General features: G+C 40.9%; 1 protein-coding gene across 2 annotated transcripts in view; it reads left to right on the top strand.

Moving 5' to 3' along the window:
- The first annotated feature begins 293 nt into the window (after positions 1 to 293).
- The window catches only part of KIAA0895 (KIAA0895 ortholog), a 45,075-nt gene continuing 21,182 nt past the window's right edge, over positions 294 to 24,186 (top strand). Inside the window, exons 1-4 of one of the 2 annotated variants that reach the window (XM_043508744.1) lie at positions 294 to 337; positions 1,399 to 1,467; positions 9,598 to 10,286; positions 23,321 to 23,464. In XM_043508744.1, coding sequence (XP_043364679.1) covers positions 9,915 to 10,286; positions 23,321 to 23,464 — 516 coding nt within the window. In that variant the 5' untranslated portion in view covers positions 294 to 337; positions 1,399 to 1,467; positions 9,598 to 9,914. The remainder of the gene's footprint in view (positions 338 to 1,398; positions 1,468 to 9,597; positions 10,287 to 23,320; positions 23,465 to 24,186) is intronic. The other variant, XM_038392897.2, reaches the window with a different exon arrangement.

Genomic DNA, 24,186 nt, shown 5'->3' on the forward strand with positions numbered 1-24,186 from the left:
GCCTAGCCAGCCCTTTCCCTGCGGTCCCTGAAGCAGGGAGTCGGGGAGGTAGCAGCTGCTGCTAGGTGTGGGTGGGGGACAGGCTGCACATAGCCCTGCACCCTCCCCACTGCTGCAGCCACCTCAGCCCTCTCCTCCCCCTTTCGCCAGCCTGTGGATAAACAAAAGGAGGATACTATCTCCACCCTGCTCCTTGCCTGTGTCTCTCAGCTCTCCATGCAGAGGGGGCATATTTAGGGTGTTAGGGCAGCAGAGGCAGACACACACACACACACACACATACATATAGAGAGAGAGACTGCAAGAGGAATGATGCTTGAATCCATCCGTGTCACTGGTGAGTATTACTATTCATTATTATCATCATCACCATTAGATTTCAATCCTTCCCATCCTATTCCTGCAGTTGCCAACTACAGCAGGAAAGCTTAGTTTAAGCAGGTAAAGTGGAAAAAAAAAAGACATAAAATGGACTTTAAATACCCCCTCTTCCCATTAAATTATTAAACTGATAATATTTCGTTTCTGAGGTGTCTTCCGTCCCCTGATGAAGTTGGGATGCTGCATTGTTATAATGATTATAATGAATAACGATCACATTGGAATAAAGCAGTAGTAAAAAAAAAACAACAAAAAAACCCCCATGAATTAAATACTAAATGACTCGTAATTTTGTTCATGAAGTGGCCATCTCCCATCTGCTGATATATGTTCTAGGGCACAGCCTTGCAAAAATACAAACATTTCCTAGCAACATCAATAAAAATGATATCAAAACAGAAAAAAAAGTAAAATGGCAACCAAATAAAATACTAAATGATCTCACTTCTTAAACCCCTCGCTTCTTCATTGACAAGGTGACTTGGGGTACTGCATCCCTAAACAGCTTAAATTTAACGAAAAAAGGAGAGAACAAAAGAGGCAATATAAAAATCAAACAAAACACTAAACAAGAACGCCAATAATTTTGATTATGAGGCACCCTTCGATCCTAAGAAGTTGTAGAATTTAAATGTAACTACAGCATTTTAATGAAAAAACACAAAAGAGGTAACAAAAGCAAATAAAACATAAAATAATAGTAGTGAAAAGTATTGACAATTATTTCTTCAATATCTTTCCTACCCCTTTGCCACTAATATGCTTAGAGAACTGTGCAAACAGTTACCATATAACAACAACAATAGAGAAAGCAGCACGGACTATAAATACCAATTAAAAAGTACCACTATATATTAAATGCATGATATAGGAATAAATATATGTACAGTACGGTATATAATTACTTTTAAACTACAGGGGTATCCCATTAACTTCCTGTAGTTTGAAACCAGTTTTGTTTTGTTTTTCCCCATACAATTGCTTTGTTAAAAGATTTTTGTACATAATTTCTTAAAGTGCTTCTGGCCAATATAGCCCACCACTGGGAAATCTGTCCAGCAATGAGGGGGCATGATGGAGTTGATTGTAAGTGCACTGTCACAAGACGTTGTTATGCTCTTTATTAGGATTGCTTTTAATTAGCATTAACCTGAGTAGCTTTATCGGCTTTTAAAATGTGTATGGCTTCAGATTGGTAGTGGCACTGTCAGCTGAGTGATGGTGAAAATGTCAGTACATGGGGAAGTTAAAGGAATAGAAATAAGAACTAGAGGGGAGAATAGATGAAGTCGCCCCTAGAAATGTACAGTAATAATAAATTATAGTTAACCGTGAAGATATTAATTTTGGGTTCTGATTCTGCTACTGAATCTGAATAATATCATAAATGATCTGGAAAAATGGGTAAAAGTGAGGTAACAAAGTTTGCAGATGATATAAAATTACTCAAGATAGTTAAATTCAAAGCTGACTGCAAAGAGTTACAAAGGAATCTCACAAAACTGGGTGACTGGGCAAGAAAATGGCCGATGAAATTCAGTGTTGATAAATGCAAAGCAATGCACATTGGAAAAACATAATCCAAATGATGGGGTCTAAATTAGCTGTTATCACTCAAGAAAGAGATCTTGGAGTCATTGTGGGTTATTCTCTGAAAACTTCTGCATAATGTATAGCAGCAGTCACAACAGAATGTTACGAACCATTTGGAAAGGGATAGACAATAGGACAGAATATATCATACTGCCACTATATAAATCCATGGTATGCTCACACCTTGAACACTATGTGCAGTTCTGGGCATCCATCTCCAAAAGATATATTAGAATAGAAGAAACTACAGAGAAGGGAAATAAAAACAATTATGGGAGTGGAACAGCCTCCATATCAGGAGAGATTAAAAAGTCTGGGACTGTTCATCTTAGAAAAGAGATCCCTAAGGGGTATACATAGAGGTCTATAAACTCAAGAATGGTGGGGAGAAAGTGAATAAAGAAGTGTTATTTACCCTTTCACACATAACAAGTCTCAGGGGTCTCCCAATGAAATTAATAGGCCAGTAGGTTTAACAAACAAACAAAAGAAAGCACTTCATACAATGCACAGTCAACCTGTGGACTCATTGTCAAGGGATGTTGTCAAGGCCAAAAGTATATACGAGTTTAAAAAAGAAATAGATGAGTTCATGGAGGATAGGTCCATCAATTGCTATTAGCCAAGATTTCAGGGATACAATCTGATGCTTTGCCTATGAGTGCCAGAAATTGAGTCTGAACAACGCTTGATAAATTCCCCTATTCTGTTATTTCCCCTGAAGCATCTGGCACTGGCCACTAATGCTGGACCAGATGGACCATTGGTCTTACCCAGAGTGGTCATTCTTGGAACCCAGTTGAAGCCAGTGGGCTGAAACTTACCCTTGCAGCTAAATTTCTAGTTTTAATATAAAAAATACACTTTGAATAGCAGATATTAGGTTGCAAGATACAAACGTTAAGTGCAATTTTTAAAGAATCTTACAACCAGTGTTGACTTCTAAAATATAATTTTGCAGGCATTTCATAACTCAGAGTAGACCCTGTAAATAGGCAATTATCTGTTTTAATGTATGAGCTATTGTGATGGCATGAAAATTAGCTATTATTCTTTTAATTGAGTTTACTGACAAGTTGTACAATTAAAAACCATTTTCAGGTCAATGGCAGAGCTGGTCACACCACCTATATGGCTAAGGTTTCCCGACACTTTCCATTGTAAGACCTACGTTGCAAGCCTGTGAAAAATCTCACTTCACACAGATAGAGACTTATCAGACACGAGAGTGTCTTGGAAACTTTTAAAGTTGTCTAAAAATGCTAAGAATCTGAAAAATGTGGTCATAGGTGTCTCAGATTGTGCACCCAAAATTAGTGGACACTTGACAATTTTGGCTTTAATTTCTCTGTGCCACAGTTCCGCAACTGTACAATGGGGATATTGTCACCATCTAATCTCACAGTAGTATTATGAAGAGAAATTCATTAATGTCTGTAAATACCCGGATACTACCATTGTGAGAGCACTATAGAAATGCCTAGGAGGAAATTGCTAATTTGGTATTAAGTGCAGGGTTAGGATGGTGTGCATTAAATAATTCCTGAGGCTTACTGAATGAGGAGTGTAAAAAGAAATATTGACTAAATACCCATAATTATACACATAATTCCCATTTATAAAGACTGTATCATAATGCAGATGCACACGGAGGCTTAATTAAGGTTGCACAGGCATCTTTTGAGTTCTTTACTTTGCAATCCAATCATTCTAACATATTTTCCCCCCGCCACCCGTGTCATATGTACTATATATGCACCTATACATATGAAGTCTCTGTAGATTGTAAATTCTTCAGGTAGGGACCATGGACCAGCTTCATCACCAGGACAGGGAATAAGTGGAGGTGGCTGAAGCCTACCCTATTTATGGTCAACCAGAATCCTGCACAGACTCTGTATAGATTAGGGCAGCCTAGAAGGCCACCTTAAGATATGACCCTGTTTCAGCAGCCCTGGTAAGCTTTTACACAGATACCGAATCACCAGAATACAGGTCTGCTTTAGCCATACTCACCCAATACATCGCTGTTCCATCTCAGAATGCTCCCTATAGTGGGGGGCACCAGTCATTCTATGCTTTGCATAGAGTTCCCTCGTACTGGGGCTGTTCCCCAGAGAGGCCTTATACTTGCCCAAGGGCAGTGACTCACATTCTGTGTCTTCATATGTGCTTTTACAGAGCCAAACACTGTTTGTGTATTGCACTCATCCTTGGATTGGTCGCCTCCATGCTTACTGCAGAGGTTGGTTGCTACTGCAATATAATTTATAAATAATGAGTCAGCTGGAATATGTTTATCATTATAAGAAAAGGATGGCCAGACAGGATTTTTTTTTGTTGTCACTGTGCTGCAAACCACGGTCACCGAGCATCACAGTGAAAGAGGGTTTAGGAGTCTGAGCTGAGGCTTCAAAAGCACTGGCCTCTGTCATTTGAGCTAAATAAGAATCTGGTGCACATACACATTTATGATATTGCATAGCCATCAGAATTTTGATTCTGCAGCCGTCTGCACAAACAATGCACATTAGCTTGAGTCTTTAATACGGTCAGAGCATGTACCATCTATTAAATATTCATGACAAATACTGAATTGTTTACAAGTTTAAAAATACCCAAAAAAACATAACTGCAAATTTGTGGGATGAGTCAGAGGGAGGACATCAGTACTAAAGAAATTAGTGAAATATCTTCCCTATAACTTTCCATTTTAGACTTTTGCTACTTTATTATTGTACATGAAATGCTGTAAACTACTTGGCCTTCCTGCAAAATAGACAGCCAAACACATGATGTTATTGTGTGTGGTTGCTGTTATTGAATAGAAAAAAAAATCATATTAGGGTAACTTATTGAGAGTCATGCTCTAAAATGACAATCACAAAACTAAAAAAATCACAGCCATATCTTTACCATCCTACAATTAAACACACGGGAGGGTGGGCTGGGAAGAAATCTTTCTGAGGACCTCCGTGCAAAGATTCTCTCCAAAATCAGTACAGTGAGAGGGACAGGATTTGCCCCTTATGCAGCAAAGGCCACTCTCCTTGTGTGCTATGCAGCCTAACTCCAAAGGGGCTCCCTGTGTGCGGAGAGCAGGGAATGGAACGGCCAGGGAGATTTGTGACTACAAAGATCCACCAAACTATTCACCCTACAGAGCAAGATTGTCTCCACCTGCAGAGCAAGATTTAAGAGCCTTGGGAATTACCCAGTCCTTGGGGGGTGCAAGAATGACCACAAGTGGCCTAGGTGGGAGAAGTTTTCTTCCACCAAGCCTTTTTAGAGATCCCTGGTATGATGTTCAATCTTTAAGCTGTACACTGGGCCAGGATTTGGCCCTAAGTGCTGATCAAAAGCCCACTGAAGTCAATAGAAAAAAAAAAACCCTTCATTTACTTCAATGAACTTTGGATCAGGCGCTTAGTTACAATGTAATAAATGATGGTATGAACATGCCAGTTTCTAGATGTTGAAACCAAATAATTTCAGTAAGAAATTATATGAAATTTAGATCTATAGTAATAATTTTAATATCCTCCAACAAATATTTGCTGCCACTGTGTTTCTACATGATCTGAAGCTAGGCATAGGCTAAAATAAATGCAGTTTATAAATGCAAAATGTATGTTAACATTTTGATGAGGTTCCACATACACAAATAACGAAAGGCAGAATTATGGCTCCCCACAACAACCACAACTCATCCCCAGTCTTGGGCCTGAGTCTCCTTTTGCAATGGGATAGATCACATGTAACTCCACTTAAGTAAATGGAGTTTAGTAGTATAAAGCCATTGTAAGAGAAATCAGAATCAAGTCCCGTATATTTTCTATTGCTATACAGTGTATGGTGTTGGTTTTTCATGCTGTTCTCTGAACCTTCAGTGTGCCAATCTGCCAATCTCTGAATAACACAGGGCAGCAGCAGCAAACAATCCGAATGTTGAATTTTCACGACACTTTTTCAAGGATGTTTTGCCATTATGTCTCAAAATGTCAGTCCCTTCCACTTTATTTTGGAAAATAAAGTAGTGAAGATTACAGTATCAGGTAGAGGATTCAGCACAACAGTTGCATGATTTTTGATCTTTATATAAAATATGGAATATAATATCTGTTATAATAATTCAAATCTTTTGGCTCATCCATTGACCCTTATCTTCCAACACAAATGTGTCTCACACAATATTAATTCTGGTCATATTCTGTGTAAATTTAGGTTGGAGAACGTTTAAAGAGCCCATACTGTGTTTGGCAGATGATTGTAAGGCTTTCTTGCAGAATGCATATTTAAATCTAGCTACAGATTTGGAGGTGGTAGTTGGTGGAACATTTACTATATATTTGAGCTGTGTGGATCTGGGAATCTACAGCCCAGACTGCAACACTCACATATGCATGATAGTCACAGCAGGATTCGGATTGTTTGCTGCTGCTGTCCTGTGTTATGCAGAGATTGGCAGATAACTGGGTGATCCATTCATAGATTGCCATGACAGTAGTACTTAGACCCAAAAGCTCCATTGGCACGTGCATCCCCAAATAGGTACACGATATTAAATTGATGCAAGGGTAGGGTGACCAGACATCCCATTATCATCATCAGAACTGTCCTGGTATTAAGGGCTTTGTCTTCTATAGGCAAATATACTCCTGAAAATAAAAGCGTCTGATTTTTCACACTTGCTATGTGGTCACCCTATGCAAGAATCTCTGGGATTGTATTTTATTTTGGACTGGTTTTTTTTGCATTTTACTTCTATTTCACTTTTATCATTTCTTAGATATGCTTGTGATATGCTTCTTCAGTTCCAAATAATTGCTTACATTGTAGCAATAGAAAACCCTTCTCTACCCCAACACTGTTTTGGTTAGGTTCATAGTAAAGGTGACAAATTTCCACTGTTAGATAGCTGGAATTTAATTGTTTTGTAAATATTGTGGCTAAATTTTCAAAGGTGGTCAGTAAATATACACTTTCAGTTTTGCATGCACAACCAAAACTGTGTGCCCAAAATTTTGTGTAAGATTTCACATGTTCCGGCAATCAGATTGGTAGTCCCACATTTAGAGACTAGGTTGAGGTCACTTGTTAAAGGGCAAGTTTTCAAGCATCCACCTTTCCTAAAGGCAAAGAGCCTCACATTGTTAGATTTAATATATGCCTGAAGGTAGGTTTCCCTACCTTTCTCCTTTCACCCTCTCCCCAATAAAGAGATGAGAGCAATCCTTTTCTTGTTGCCAAAAGTACCTTTCACTGTGTAGCAAATGTACATATACTAATGTGGCTTGTGAACGTTAGCCCACTGGAGAGTATCCTGAGGGCACCATACTCTGTGGGACAGATACTTGATATTGTTTTCTTTATGCTGGGAATTGTAATTTCGCACACCACTACAGCATACACCAAAGCAAAGTAAGCTAGGTAAGCATCGGTCCTGCGTTGATTAAACTGATTTTATTAAACTTGAACTGTAATGCCCTGAAGCCATCTCAGTGCCAAACGTAAAGGAAGTCTCTCAAATTGACCATAAAGCAAAACTAATTTTACATAATATCTGCTTGTCAGAGCAGGGAAAATACAGTAGAACCTCAGGAGTTACCAACGCTTCAGGAATGGAGGTTGTTTATAACTCTGAAGTGTTCTTAACTCAGAAGAGAACGTTGTGGTTGTTCTTTCAAAAGTTTACAAGTGAACATTGACTTAATACAGCCTTGAAACTTTGCTATGAAGAAAAATGCTGCTTTTAACCATCTTCATTTAATTGAAACAGAAACAGTTTTCTCACCTTGTCAAAAAAAAATTTAAACTTTCCTTTTCTGTAAAGTAGTTTATGTTTAACACAGTACTGTATTTGCTTTATTATGATTATTTTTGGCTCTGATGCTGCCTGATTGCATACTTCTGGTGCCAAATGAGGTGCGTGGTTGACCAGTCAGTTTGTAACTCTGAAGTTCTACTGTACTTCTAACTTCATCATTTCAGTGTTGGAGGGACGCTCCAAAACTGTGTGGTATTTTCCCCATTTCTAGATGTGTACGTTCATGCAAAACATGAGACCACAGTATCTTGATCAGTTTACTGCTTGCACCAGTATCCACAGTAGCACTGAAGAACATGAGTTTGTACAGTGTGAAAAATGAAAATGAATTCATAAAGCATGAAAACATAGTTGTATGATGTTTTTTGTCTCATTTGTTCCGAGAGAGAAGTCTAATTTTACTAGGAAAACAAAGCTGGAGTTGAATTATTGATTCAGTTACCTGTGAGGGATTTAATGATCCCTTTGTTAACGTTCTATTGTCTGTCATGTGATGAAACCTCTAGGAATATGTCTAACCAAAATTGGCAACCGTACCCTCTTAGTCCCTGCAGTGCTGAGGATCTGCTTGGGAGGAGTAGATAGGACCAGTGAAATGCACATCATTCTTCCACTAACGCCATGAGGAATCAGCACAGATGCTACATATGGATGGAGACTGTATTAACTTTTATGTGCCGCTGCTTGGCACTGTAGAAATTCCCTCCTCCCTAGGGGATGTTGCAGGGGAAGGAACCAGCTGCAGAGTTAAAGCCAGCAGGGATCCAAGCCATTAGGGCTGCCCTACCACACAGCCCAGCATGGGGACAAGGGACTGGCTTTGCAAAAGTGGATTTAACAGTCGGTAGGCCTGTAGGGGTGTGTGGCTGTCTCTCACGGTCAGTCTCTGAGGGAGGCCACACCTCTTTGCTGTCATGTCCCTGGAGTAGCAGGCTGTCAAAGGGGGGGGGGGGGGGAATTAGCCATCTCTTGGGCTCAACCCTCAGGCAAGGGAGAGCAGCAAATTTCAGGGCCCAAGCCCATAAGTTGAGGCAGAGCCCCAGTTTAGAGTTCCCACCCTCTACACGGCTAAAGATAGCAGTATAGACAGGAGAGGCACTGCTAGGACATGTAGAGAGCCAGGAAGCGTATATAGCTTAAGGTTCTGGTGTGTCTTTATTTTACTTGCCTAAGCCGTGCCTCACTGCTATTTGTACCCATGCTACCGAGGCGTACAGTGTATGTACTCTACATGCTGCCCTATGTGTAGACATAGCCTAAGAGGAGAGTTTCTGAGGCATGTCTCCATTTTCGTGAGATGCACTTACAGACTGCCCGTTACTGCTTGTATAATTCAAGGATCACAATATTTTTAAACAGCAATTACTTTTTGAAAGAATCTTTAAAGATAATAACAATTTGCTTCAAAGTAAACACAAGTAGAAAAGATAATTATATAATTGAACTATTTAAATGTATATACAAATAACAGTGCCTGAATTTAAACAAGGTAGTTGCTGAGATGTGCACTGAGATGGGCAGAGTTGCTTGTGCATATTAAGTCTGAAATTCCACATCTAGCTTCTTTAACAATATGTGTGTGTGCACACACACACACACACGCCTGTTTCCTTTTATCTTAAAATCAAGATTATCTTAAGGTAGGTGTAGTCATGTAAAAAGTTATTTTCTATTCAGATTCTGTTTCATACTTGTTATTCTGTTAGGTCCTAAGAATTGTATATTGTTTATTGTGTCATCACAGAACAGTCAGATTTGTTCTAGCTTTCCATTTTCTTCTTTTTTTTTAAATGCAGAAAAACTTCACTGGCCTGAGCAAGAGTTCTCTAAAAAATCAGTCTTAAATTCAGAAGAACATAAGCTGATCGTTGAGAATGAAAGCAGTCTTCAGCACCTGTCCTCTGGAATCCTTAAGGATATTTTCACAACAGGAACCAGTAGCTACAATGTCCTTCTGCAAAGCAAAGAGGAGAAAAAACACCACTCTCAAAAGCTGTCATCTGCCCACCACAAGAGGCACAGAAAGTCCACCAAGTCTTCTACTACCTCGCGAAGCAACGAACACCGCAAGATCAAAGTCCCACTGCCTTTGCTCAGCAGTGGCTGGTATTGCATGAACAGGCAGCCATCCATCTTTATCGCTAGCCCAGTGTCCAGCAGTGTAAAGTTTACACACAGTATTTCCGTTGCAGGGAACAGCATAGGACTGCCACCTCGACCCAAAAGCAAGGCTAAGAGACATTATTTTTCCTGTCTAACAAAGCCAAAGTATCCTCAATTGTCAAAAAGCCATGGTAAAGAGGTAGATGTCTCTGGCCGAAAACTCTGTATACTAACTGCTATCAAGCCTTCCAATGTGGAAAAAGAGAAGATTAAATTCTTCAAGTCCGATTTTACCTATAATCCTCAATTTGAATATGCAAATCCTGCATTGCCAAATGTGTTAGCTAAGCACAGCCAAGCATCCGACAAGTTTCTTAAACAGGTATAGTTATTGTTACACATGTTCCTTGTTCACTCCTCTTTGTAGTACTTTTTCCCACTTATAAAGACAGCATTTGGCTTTGTTTGCTGAGGTGAGGACAGTCTTCATTATCTCATAACAGGCTACATTAAAATAGAGTATGAAAATACGGCATCTGACAGAATACAAATTATATGCCACATTAGAAGTCCTGAATGCACATCTGTATTATAGCAGCCTTTTCACTTTGAACGTGATTTGATTTTAAAAATCTTTTTCAAGACTAAAGGACCTAAAACATACTATCATAATCTCTAAGGATTTGTCCACAAACTGTTAATTACTAGATGTCTTTCTTTCTTTCTTGTTTTCTTTGACTAGCTTGCTCTATGGTTAAAGATTAATTTACTATAACATTTTGTGGCTCTAACCCCATTTAAAGCATGAAAGGGTCCACATAGTAATTACATGGGATCTAATCCAAGAAAAATACAGTGAATAAAGTAGGCTTTTTTTGTATATGTTTCAAGGGGGTGACGGAGAGAAAGAGCCTAGAAAACCTGCCAGTCCTCTTGATGACACAGGGATTTAGGGGGCAATCATACATTCATTATTGCTTGTCTTAAGGTCACGATTGTTGGATAAGAATGTGTTGATTTCATTTGGTTTAATTAGCTTTGGAAGGATTTTCACATTGCATCCGGCTCAGTCAGGCAGCAAATCAGTGCCCGTGCCCTTGACTATGACTGAAATTCTGTTCTAGGGACAGATAAAGCTGCATAAATCAGTTTTCCTATGATACATGGCCTAGTTTTAGTGTGGATTATTGTGGGTTACTAGAATGATGTTGTTTGTCTGATCACAAATCTGCAGAGTTTTCCGTTTGTTTTAGTAATGTGGCTTCCTACCTGTGTATTCTCAGGCTCAAAATGTTTTTATTTTAATTTTAAACTATTTTAACTATAAACAAAATAAGACACAGTCAGTGCTTATCTACCCAGTTTCAGAAGTGACCCTCTTTCCACTAGTGCTTTTTTGGTACGGTCCTTGACTAGCCTAGGAAATAAAGTGTGTTTGGAAAATGTGTTTAACAGAGAATCCAACAGTGTAAGTGATGCCCTGGTTACAAGCCCTGACATTGTATAGTAGGTTCTGGTTTTGTGAGCATGAAAAGGCAAATTATTTCACTTCAAAACAACAAAGAAGCTCAGTGCAAAAATTTAAAACAAAAAACAAGCACCCATGATTCTAACATCTGATTTAGGGAGAACTTTATGGCCACTGACGTGCTCAGAGATCCATTTTTTCATGATTCACATGGCTATCTTATGATATTTAAAGGTGTAGTTTGCAGATTTATATTAATATATATTAATATAACCCACTAGCTTGGTTTTATTATTACCATTATGAAAAACAGAATTTATAATTTATCTGCTCTGTCCTAAAAAGTGGCAAAAAAATCCTCTATTGAGGAGCATATGTATTTGTTTTTTTCTTTCTCTTTCTGTCTGTCTTTTTTTTTTTTTTTAAACAAATGTCCTTTTGCTCTTTGGGTAATTTTAGAAGCATTAAAAAATAGGTGATTTTAAATTTAAATTTTCCATCTATAACAAATACAATAGTTTTATTGTTAAACTAAATTTTGCAGATTGCACTTAAATTAAAAAAGAGCTAGTGATATTATGAAAAAACAAACAATTCAGCCTGGTATGATTTTTTTTTTAAAATGAGACCTTAAAAAGATTTTATGTGAAGATCGCATATACAAAAACCTGTGAAATATCTGTTTAAAGGTTTGATTTCTTTCAGCTTAGTTCAGTAAACCAAAACACTGTATAATGAATGCATGCCTTTTCTAATAGTGAATGATTCCTCAGCAATATGCTGTCTGGTTTTAGGGACTGATGTGTCACTTTAAGCTTTTCTAAAGTGATAATTTATAATTTAATTTATAATTAAATTCAGAGAATCACAATTTTTAATATCCTAATACAAAAGTAATTCAGCATGTTTGTCTTCTGTCCAGTGAACTGTGATATTTCTGATGTTTTCTCTTTAGTAAGGCATGTAACAAGGGAAAACTTCTCTTCCCAGATAGAACTGCAAGTGGCTTGATCAAATTCATTATTTTAAGTGATGGAAATGATAAGAAATAACATTTCAAAGTCTGACTTGTTAAGGATTGAATAAACAGATTCTGGACTTAAAATAAACAAAATATCAGTAGTCATAACTCAAATAATACCAATCCCAGCAGATGGCACTATTTCTTTTCATTAACTGTAGAAAACCTCATCTTCATGCATATTTGAATTTAGACTCTTACAGATTTTGTCCAGATGAACCAACATATTATCCAAAATGACAATCAGTAACTTGTATATTCTTGCTAAAATGTGGGCCATATAAATTGTTGCCTCACTTCAGTGTGAACTGAAAGTCTGAACTGAAAAATGAATTTGGGAAGAGAAGAGGGAACATTCTCTAGCCTTTTATAGTGACTGATACATTCTGAAGAGACAGTTTAACTCTTGGAACTAGTTAACAAACAGTACCCAGTATGTCAAGTAGTTTGTAGTCAAACTCTGCTATATACAGTACATAAAGCATTTTCCCTATAATAGGACATAGGCCCCAATGTTGCAACATTCTCAGGCTTTGATTGGTTACCATAATTATTCTGGAAGAGCTTTCTTTCTACAAGAGAAACCAAATAAATTTCTAACAACTTACCCATGTACACTGCTGACTGGATCCCCTGACTATGTAACTGGTTTGGCTAGTTTTCCTTTCTTTCAGCTCTGTGCAGAAGAACAGTGCATTGTCCCATCTTTGCAGGTACTGCCTAATGTTCAGGCTCTCTGTACCTTACTCTGGCACTGGGATAACTGCCCAGCTTTTCCTCAGACTTCACATATAGTGTAGTAGTTGTGGACACACAAACTCAGTTGACACATGGCTGTGTCATGAACACAGCTCAACCATACTTATTATAATTGGATCAGGCGAGAGCATAAAAATGGTTGTATTTGAACTGTGGATGGGTTAGGCTGCTGTTAGTGTCCTCAATCTATCCCAACACTTTTACATATTTTAATAGGTTATTCTCCATTGGAGTCAAATTCATCTAGCTAAGAAGGGTTCATCTCATGATCCTCAAAGGATTCTGTCCACCTCTTCCCAGGAATGAGGACCTAATATTTACATAGCGCTTTTGATCCATAGGTCTCAAAGCACTTTACAATGGTTAGTAAGTATCACAAACCCCATTTTCAGATAGGGAATAGAGGTACAGAGGGGTTCAGTGACTTGCCCAAAGTCACACAACAAGCAATAGCACCCAGGTCTCCTGACTCTGAGGCCAGTGCTCCATCCACTGGTTTACAGAGACTCCTAGCCTAGCATTAGTGATCGGAGTTTCCTGTCACTGAGAGCTTCATTTGCGTTCAGTATTTTAAAGAAATTTCCTCACTGCTATTTATAATGAAGTAGTATTAGAAAATACTGCATTCCGATTAGTTAAATGGCAGAGCATTCTTCTGGGACAGTACCATATGTCAGAGCTGCTTCTATTTGCGAAACTGCATCCCAGGTAATATCAACATTCCTCTATAAACCATGTCAAAATGCAGGATTATCTACTAAAGATTACCTGTAATTGCATTTACTAAACCTCTTCATTTTCCTTTATCTATGAGATTTCATGTTGTGAACAAACTTACTCAGCTTACACTTACACCAGGCATTACATATATTTTCATCCACATCCTCAAATCTCTTCTCAATCCCTTTGTCCTTTGTCATCACTCTAATTTATCATGCTCTTTTCAGATACCATCCCTTCCCTAGCTTTAGAGATTAGTTCTTATTCTCATCATCTTTGCCACTCCTCTCGCCCAACTTCGCTCTCAAGATTCCTTCCCGCTCTCCCTCCTCCTTATTTATCTCTGTTTCATAACAAGGCTTAGTCCCCACCAGTGAGAGCTGTTTTTTCATTTAATTTTTTTAAAAAAAGTTGAACCAGAACTAGTGTGGGCTGCCCTTTGTGTTTGAAGCATCTCTCTGAAGCCGTGATGAAGCCGATACTTAGTTCTGATAGAAACAGTATGTTGAAGCCACTGCTGGGACTCATCTCTCAGCAGCCCTTAGCATGCGGGAGGACTGCCTTCTTACTCCCACTTCCACACCCCAACAACAGAGATGATGCTGATGCCACATGCTGCTTCCGACTCAGCATCTAGTAAAAATTAAATGAAAAAGAAGGTCCTCACGTGGTGGCTAGGGTGGAAAAAGAGGAGAAAAAAAGGAATTGGGGAAAGTCTTGGGAGTAGGAAGCCACTTAAAACATGTAAAATAAAGATTTTTGTAAAGTTTTTATTTTTATTTAAGATAAATTGGGTGATCAAAGTAGGGGACAGGAGTCAGGATTCCTGGATTTCATTCCTGACTCTGTTACTGACTTGCTTTGTGACTTTGAGCTAGTTACTTACCACCAAATTTTCCAAAGTGGCTACTAATTTGCCTCCATTCTTGGTGTGCTCGTCTTGAGACTTCTAGGGCTTGAAAGTGCAGGGCACCCACAACTACAAGTGAGGTCAGTGGGAGTTGTGGGTGTTCAGTACTTTCTGAGAGTCCTGCCTGAAGTATCTTAAGTTGGACTTCCAAAAACTGAGGCTCTCAAAACCAGCGGCTACTTGTGAAAATGTTGGCCTTAACCTATCTGTGCGTCAGTTTCCCAGCTAGTAAATAGGGACAATTATTACCTTCCCAAGTCCCCACAAGAGTGTAGAGAGGCCAATTTTAGCAATGTGTGTGAATCACTTTGACTTGACTTTTAAAAGTAATGATTTTAACATTTGTTTCTATTTACAGAATTGAAAATATGAAACTTTTTTCACAGAGGATCTATTACAGTTTTGATCAAATTATTTAAGAGCTTTTTAAAGGCAATGTCATAATAAATAATTGCACAGAGTAACTTTAGACTTACAAGGATAAAAAGATACATGGATCTTGCTGATACAACATATTCCAGCTTCTTGGGGAGTTGCATTGCTCTGTCTTTGGCCTCAGGACTAACAACCCCCTCAAGGAGTGGCAGGATCCTAGCCTGGAACACTCCCTATTGTTCATTCTTGCTTAAACATATTACTGATTATTATATAATGAATGTATTATTGTTGTGGTTAAATTATGAAGTTTAACATAGTTGTGAACACAGAACACAGAAAGTTTTAGGGCCTGATCTAGCTCTCAGTGGAGAAGCTCTCATTGGCATTTATAAGAACTGGATTTTACGCACAGGGACAGATTCTGCTACCCTTATGCTGAGTAGTACTATAATCTGCAGGGAGTTCATTCAGTGTGAGTAAGGGTGGGAGAGTGGCCTTTACTGATCAATTAGTGCAGTAATTTCACCTATCAGAACTGTCTGTTAAATTTAATTTAAATTATTATTTTCAGCATCTTAATACATTTTGGTAAAACCTATCCACTATTCATTTTTAAGAGGTGGAATTGAACAGATGTGGGGACAAGAAACAGAGAAGAAAAGAGGGGTGGGAATCAGAATAAGAGACTATTGGTCAATTAAGTTTCATTGTGAATGCAGATATCTGTGGCATGTTCAAAGGGATTTGAGCCTCAGAGACGATAACTAAGTGCCCAGTTCTTAGCATTTTAGGTTCTTACCCTACAGACGTCCTTGTTTCAAAAGCAGTGAAGAAAAGTCTATGCCAAAGGATAAAATACTAAAGGAAACATTCTGTTTAAATGAAAGAGTGAAATTAAATTGATTGGTCAATGAAACCAGATATATATAGCAACTAATAGGTAACATGAATATTTTAAAAGATCTGGTACACTATAAGAGAAACTGAAGAACTGTTGTACTGAATTATTCAGGTTACTCAGTGAAAGTAAACTGCACTCCTGTAACTAAGTAGGGAACTTATTTTTCTTATAAGTGATGTATACAAGCATGAGAGTACATATCAGAATCTACACAGTGACAGGAAAACATCTATTTAAAATGATTATCAGAAGATGGTTAGAACAAGTTGATAATTCAGCCTTTAAAAAAACTTTGAAAAAGCACACAGGTTCTCTGACTAATAAACAAACTGGACTATAAACTAAGAATGAAATGTTGCTTAGATTACTCCTGGGGGAATTCTGCACCACTGTACGTGCACAGAATCTATGTCCCCCACATATTTCTTTGCTTCCCTGCAGAAAAATGATTTTCTGACGGGGAAGCAAAGGGAAACCACAAGAGTGGTCACATGACGCTCCTCAGCAGTATGTTTTGGGTGTCTGGGGCAGCCAGCAGAGAGGAAAATCACTGTGGGACGGGGAGTGGGACTGGGGAAGACTCAGCTGGTGGCTCCTGCCCTGCGCCAGGCTCAGCTGCTAGTCCCGGCTGTGCTGGGGAGGATGGGACTCCCCCTTCGCCTGCACGGCATCCAGATTTCTCCCCTGGCTGTAGGAAGCTCTGCAAACTCCTCCTTTCCTGTGCTTCCTGCACCCATCGCTCCTCAGTTGCAAGGGGAGAGATCACTGTACAGGGAGCTGCTCCCCCATCCACCCATCCCTTGTGCATCCAGACCCCCTCATACTGAAACTCTCCCGCTGAGTCTCCCCCCTCCCCGCACCTGGGCCACCCCAATGAGCCACCTGCACCCAGATCCCCCATACCGACCCCCAACCAGCTGCACCTGGATCCCACCCCACTGAACCCCACTTCCCCAGCATCTGGACCCCCTCACTGAGCTCCCCATACCCAAACCCCCCTGCCGAGCTCTATCCCCCACACCCAGACCCCCCCACTGAGCCCCAGCCAGCTTCACCTGGACCCCCCTGCAGAGTCCCATTACCATTGCACCCAGAACCCCCTAACAAACCCCTATGTATCCAGACCCACTCACCCCCACACCCAGATTGCCCCACACAGAACCCTCTCAACCCACACCTGGATCCCCCCACACTAAGGCCCTCCACGCTTGGATCCTCCCTTGCTATGCCTGCCTGCCCGCTCCTGGTGCACCTGGCATGGAGGGGCAGGGCCCTAGGGTGTTTCTGGGGAAGGGTGGTTCTTACGCCTCCACCTTTATTTGACAGATAAACTTTGCAGAATTTTAAAATATTATGTGCAGAATTTTTAATTTTTTGGTGCAGAATGCCCTCAGGAGTATTAGATTACTTTTTTGCTTTTATCCCCTGATCCTGAGAATTGCTAACAGCCAGCAATTTTCGACCGGAACACCCAGTCACAAAGGGATCCTGGCAGCTCTAGTCAGCAGAGCTGAGCAGGCCGCTAAATGTCCAATTGGCTGCTGTGCCAGCGGGGCAGGCAGGCTCCTGGTCCAGCCCTGTGCGGCCTCTGGGAAGTGGTCTGCATGTCCCTCTGGCTTCTAGGCATCCATGGGGCTCCACATGCTACCCCCCCGCCCCAAGTGCCAGCTCCACAGGCTCCCATTGGCCAGGAACCATGGTCAGTGGGAGCTGTGGGAGTGGCACTTGCGGGCAGGGGCAGCACGCAGAGCCCCCTAGCCGCCCTTCCACATATGAGCTAGAGAGACATATCACCGCTTCGTGGGAGCCATCTGAATTCAGCACCATCTGCACCCCACACCCGCTCCCACACCCCAACCCCTGCCCCAGTCTGGAGCCCCTTCCCGCACTCCAAACCTCTTGGCCCCAGCACAGAGCCCCCTCCTGCACCCCAAGTCCCTCATCCCCAGCCCCACCATGGAGCCTGCACCCCCAGCTAGAGCCTGCACCCCCAGCTAGAGCCCTCACCCCCTCCCTCACCTCAGCCCCCTGCTCCAGCCCGGAACCCACTCCGTCATCCTGCATCCCTCATTTCTGGCCCCACCCCGGAACCTGCAGAGCCCATACCCCCTCCCACACCCCAATCCCTTGCTTCTGCCTGGAGCCCCCTCCTGCCCTCATCCCTGGCCCCACCTCAAAGTCCCTGGCCCCACCTCAAAGCCCACACTCCCAGAACTCACCCCCTCCTCCACCCCAATCCCCTGTCCCAACCTGGAGCTCCCTCCCACACCCCAAACCCCTTGGCTCCAGCCTGGAGCCCCTTCCCACACCCCATACCCCTCATTCGCGGCCCCACCCCAGAGCCGGCACTCCCAGATGGAGCCCTCACCCCCTCCCACACCCCAACCACCTGCCCCAGCCCGGTGAAAATGAGCGAGCGAGCAAGGGGAGAGCGAGTGACGGAGGGAGGAAGGGAGGATGGAGTGAGCAGGGGCGAGGTAGGGGCGGGGCTCTGGGAAGGGGCGGGGAAAGGGTGTTCGGTTTTCTGCAATTAGAAAGTTGGCAACCCTAGGTGCCAGCCTCTTTCCAGTGTGGGGGAGTGCTGAGGTGAGCCTTAGCCCCCCCTTTCCACGATGTCCCGCCCCTGTTCCTTCTTTCAACCCCCTAAGCCCCTCCCCTGTGGCCAGCTTGGCCATGGTAAGAGACGCCCAGGGACCCTGGGCTGCTGTGGGGAGCCCTGAATCCTCCACCTGCCGTGGGCAGCACATCTGGTGGGGGACGTGGGCCAGGAGCTGCTCTCAGACACCGTGTTCCCCCCACCCAGGGCTGGTGGAGGGTCTGAGGCTCCCCACGGTGGCCCGGGCTCCTCTTGCCATGGCCTGACTTCAGCTTCTGGGCTGGACACAGGGCAGGGCCTCAAGGGGAAGAGGTGGAGCAGGGGACTCCTGCTTGTGTCCTGCTTTTGCCTTCTGAAAAGGTGATCACCCTACTTCATTGATGTATAGGCCTTGTGCTTGCCCTTCTGCACAAGGGTTTTACCCAGGAAGAATAGGGTCTAATAATAAAGATTTGGTCTGTGAGAAGCAAGCAAATTATTCCACCTTTAAGGAACTCATATTCCTCCCTTAAAAACAAACTAGCACATAATCTGTCTGAGGTCATTTTTAAATTAGGCAACCTGATCTGTTGCAAAAGAAATAACTCAGTTATTAATGTAGGGCAATTCCTCTAAACTTCACTTACCCGTTAGACCCACTCACAACTGGGCATCTATATAGGTCTGATCCAAACTCCACAGAAATCATTGAAAAGATTCCCACTGACTTCAGTAAGTTTTGGATCAGGCTTGTGGTACACACATCCAGTCATAGTTCTCGTCACTCAGTCCTATACCTCTCAAATAAGCCAATGAACATACGAGTGAAAACAACAGAACTAACTAAACTTCATTTGAATGTTCAAAATTATCCTCATTTGGTGCAAACTGGTGTAACTCCGTTGAAGTCAGATCCAGCCTCTATATTTTATAAATATTTTTAAAAATGTGATTGTTTTTAAATGCAGTGTTTCCATAGCTTCATATTTTTCTTATCTGTAGGATTTATTTTCCATACCATCATTTCAAAAGAGAAGCTTCACCCTCTGTTGAGCACTGAGCTATACAGCTGTACACACATTCCAGGGGTCAGACAACATCTCAGTAACCACAAGAGCTAAAGTAAAGTGGTTTGTGATGCCATCATAAACCTGAGACGTGTGCATGATTTTATGCTGTATATATGCTCACACACACATATATAATCACCTCAGGTTTTTCAAGAAAATCTTTTTAAAAATTAAAACATGAACTACAGCTATCCACTGGTATGTTTGTTGGTAATGGGACCTGATCCAGTTCCCACTGAAATCAATGACAGAAATCCCATTTGCTTTAGGGGGCACAGGAGAAAACTCTAAGTGTTCTATTGCTGGTTATTGGCCAGATCCAGGGGTCTCTGTCTGAAGGGGAGGGCAGTGGTGACTTAAGGCTCACCTTTGCAATCCCCTGATCCCTGGGACTGTCCTGAGCAGGGCCAGTTATCCAATGTAAGTTAGAACAGCTGAGGGTTTCTCTAATGTGTGCCAGCTGCAGATGGCCTCAGTGGGCTGAAACTGCAGCTTGTATGGGCCATTAATATGGTATGGGGCCTTCTGGCCACTTCCTTTGCTCTGCTCCAGCAGCAGGAGGGAGTTGGGGGTGGTGTAAAACCCTCTACATGGCTTTAAAGCACTAAAGATCCTGCTTATACTGGAGTGAGCCTTCCAAGGCCAGATACTCTGACTTTGGGGATGTATTGTGCTGGCAGTGCTGCACAATGTAGCTGCATGTACCTGAGGATCTGGCCAGGTTGCTCCAACGATTATGAAAACTTCCTTTTTATCTCACTCCTGTGCTGTCCAGATTATTATTCACTCCACTCACGTCACTTATAAAGCAGTTCAGTAAATAACTTGATTTGGCAAATCAGGCGCAGATGTCTGTTAAGAAGGAAAGGTCATGCTAATTACTGTACACATAATACACAGATATATCCTTTGCCCCTGAACCTGTGTATAAAAATAAAAGAATGGCTTCTTTAGAGCTAAATTTAGTAAACTATGCTGCTGATAGTCACAGTTGACTAGAGCCTTCAGATCTTACAGGAGGTCCTTTGGATACTGTAATAAGTGTGAGAGGCAGCATTCTAAGCTTCATCATACGAAAATATCAGAAATGGTGTGGAATATTTATTCAGCATTCAGAGAATCTCTCTCGTTCAGCCAAGAGCTACAATACTTAAAGAGTGTCTCATGTATAACATTATAGTGTGTTCCAATGATGATTGCTTGGCATTGCTCAGTTTTAGTTAAAACAAAACAAGACTATCTGTACCTGTGTAAGTTTTAAATTAATCATATTTTGTGGACAGTAAGTCTATCCACCAAGTTCCCCAAATATCAGAATAATCTAGTCGCAAACTGTGTGCATGGTCACCTTATTAGCTTAGTGTACTGGGAGTCAGAGCATTTTAAAAAAAGTCTTGAGTTTCCCATTATTGTTAGTGGTATATTTGCAGTATTCATGTGGTAAGGCTCAGTCCTGTTTTAATCTATTTTATATAGGTTCTTATAGTGCCCTTATCATGGTAGCATCTGGGCATCTTCCAATAGTACACTAAGGCTTAGCAATGTGACTAACATTGGTAAAGTATGGTTCCTTCTCGCTTTGATGCTCTTCCCAAGGGAAGGTGCTGAGTTCCTCCTAACTTCAGTGTGAACAGAAGACATTCAGCTCTTCTTCAGGGAGGTTCCAGCATCTTGAAGGAGCAGACCTATAACCAGCAACACAGTTTGCAGATGCAGTTCTCATAATTAAAACATTAAAATCTCATTTTTGCAAGAAACTAAGGCTATGTCTACACTTCAAGATTGCAGCTCGGGTCAGCATACCCACGCTAGCTTTAATCTAGCTAGCTCAAGTCCTGGAACAGTGAAGCTGTGGCAGCATGCACTTCAGTTGGAAGTATGGGTAATTACTTGCGGGGCTAGCCCACGTTGAAGTGTGCACTGCTACGCTTCACTATTCTGGGATCTGAGCAAGTTAGATTAAAGCTAGCTCAGGGTATGTCTACACAAACTATAGTCACGCCCAGTGACTGCAGTCTAGTCCTAGCCTCAGAGATACTTACTCAAGGCCCAGTCCTGTAAAATGGTGCAGACCTGAAATCCCATTTATATTACCTGTATTTGAGGGCACTAGGATCAGGCTCAAAATAAGGGAGCAACAAGAAATATTGGAGAAATATATTTGAAATGATGTGACATCATCTTAGACGGGTAGCTTTCTATGAACAGTCCAGTGCAGCATTGTCAACTCTGATAGTTTTATAGTAAGTCTCATATTTCATGTTTGTCTGAAAGCTCCAGCTCTGGGAGTCTTGTGAACATACGAGAATCTCAGCTTTTTTTTTTTTTTAAAGGAGATTTCTAAGCCTGATGGTTGTAGAGAAAAGCTTGAAAATGTGACTCAAACGAACCCTAAAGGCTCAAAAATCAGCAGGGAAATAAAAAGAACTCAAACAATTTTTTAAAAATCTCATGATTGTTAAGTCAATTTCATGATTTTTTAACATTTGTGGTAGGCAATACTGGCAGTGATATGCTGGATGGAGCTCTTGGGAGCTCTTTGTAAAAATTCTCCCAACAAATTGAATTCTCCTCAGTCATCCTGTCTCTGAAGAAGTTCTCTTCCCTGCTTTGCTACTGCTAAATCATTCCTATTAAAGTTGACATATCTCTGGGTATCATAAAATTGATCCTTATAAGTATTTTATTGTCTTTGGAGTGCACTAAATGACATATTTGAAAATAAATTGGGCTATCCCCATCTCTCCTGTAAGATCTTCAGCCACAGTAACCTCAGTTCCCATCATACAGGGCTGAACACTGTGCCCTGCTATCTATATTCAGTTCTGTTTTCAGCAACAAAGTGTAAGCATTTCCAGATAAATACACTTAATATCAGTTTGTGTGCCAAGTGTTTTTGCCTTCTTTCTTGTGCTTATAAGAAAAAATAGTTCTATATTTAAATGGGAAAACTGTGAACAGATTTCCCAGTCCTTCACATTTCATCTCTCCAAACACATGCATCCATTATACAGAGGGGTTAAAATATCAGTCATCATCAGGAATGCTTTGTCATGATTCAACACTTCTAAGTTAAAAAGTACCAAAAAATAAACAGAGAGATTGTAATAATGCTTCACATTTGTACATTGAATGAGAGAAGTGCTAACTCCTTAACCCTCAGAACATCCCTGTGAGTAGGGAAGGACGTATTTTCATCTCTGGTTTACAGATGGGGACATTTAGACAAAAAGGCCCAGATCCTCAAAGGTATTTAGGTGCCTAACTCCCATTGAATATCTGGGTTTAAGTGACTTTTCCCAAAGTCATAGAGGGAATTGGTTGCCATTTACTGAGCTAATACTAGGTGTGTGGGGCATGGTGGTCTAAGATGAGTAAACCAGGTTCCCGCAACTTTTTCTTAAAGTATCTGCATTCATATGTGACTCTGAGGATGACAGAAGTTGATTTCTGAGGGTATTAGCTTATATATAACTACAGGAGTTCAGTAATACATCCCGTAAGAGTGAAAGGGAAAAAACAACCATTTGTCCCATAGCTGCAGAGGTAATACAATTGCTAGTCTGCATCTAGAATCTTATTGCACTTGTCTGCTATGCTTTTGTCTTTTACAGTCTGTCAATATTATGGAACGGACATTGCAGAAATATGGAAGCTATGAAAAGTTTGAGCAGGCTACTGGAGGCAGCCTGCTACCAAAAAGTCGCATTTGGAATCATGTCAGGAAATACATGGTGAAAGAAGGCTGCCTTGGTGAGGTAGGATGCACACAGGATCAATGAAAAAGCTTCCCCTTTAATCACAGAATCAGAAATTAGAGATCGAAAAGACCTATAAGGTTATCTAGTAGTGCATCCCTTGTCAATATAGACTTGCTCCTCACATTATATTTTCTAATGGGTTTATCCATTCTAGTTTTAAATGATCTAAACAATGTGGCTTCCAACTACTTCTCTTGGGAGATTATTACACTGTGGAATAGAGCACATCAGGAAGCTTTCCTGCTATTTGAATTGTGTGTTCCAATTCTTAATTTCACTCTATTACTTGGAGGTGAACCTGACATAACAACTCTCCTTTCTTATCCCTTCAGTTAGTTGTAGTGTAGCACATCCCCATTTGGTCACTACTGTGTATGTCTGCCCCAACCTGCGCTGAGTTTTTCTAATGCCGTATCACACCACAAACTCCCCTAATTTGCAGTCATCTTATATTGCAAAGCTTTTTTTTGCTGCTTTCTATATTTCTTATTCCTGTTGTATACATTTATGCTGAATTAGGTTTAAACAGGAGAGCTATGCTGGATTTTGAATTTTATCGGATAGACCTCATTGGTGTGTTCATAATTAAAAAAAAACAACTCTGACAAACAAGTACCTTTTTGTCAAGGTTGGTTTTTTTTAAATTTACCTTCTATTGTTACTAGTAATATGCAAGTTTCCAATAAATGACTTAAAAGAGAATTTATTTTCTTTTTTCT

This window comes from Dermochelys coriacea, chromosome 2 (assembly GCF_009764565.3).
Source record: "Dermochelys coriacea isolate rDerCor1 chromosome 2, rDerCor1.pri.v4, whole genome shotgun sequence".
NCBI classification, from domain to species: Eukaryota; Metazoa; Chordata; order Testudines; family Dermochelyidae; genus Dermochelys; species Dermochelys coriacea.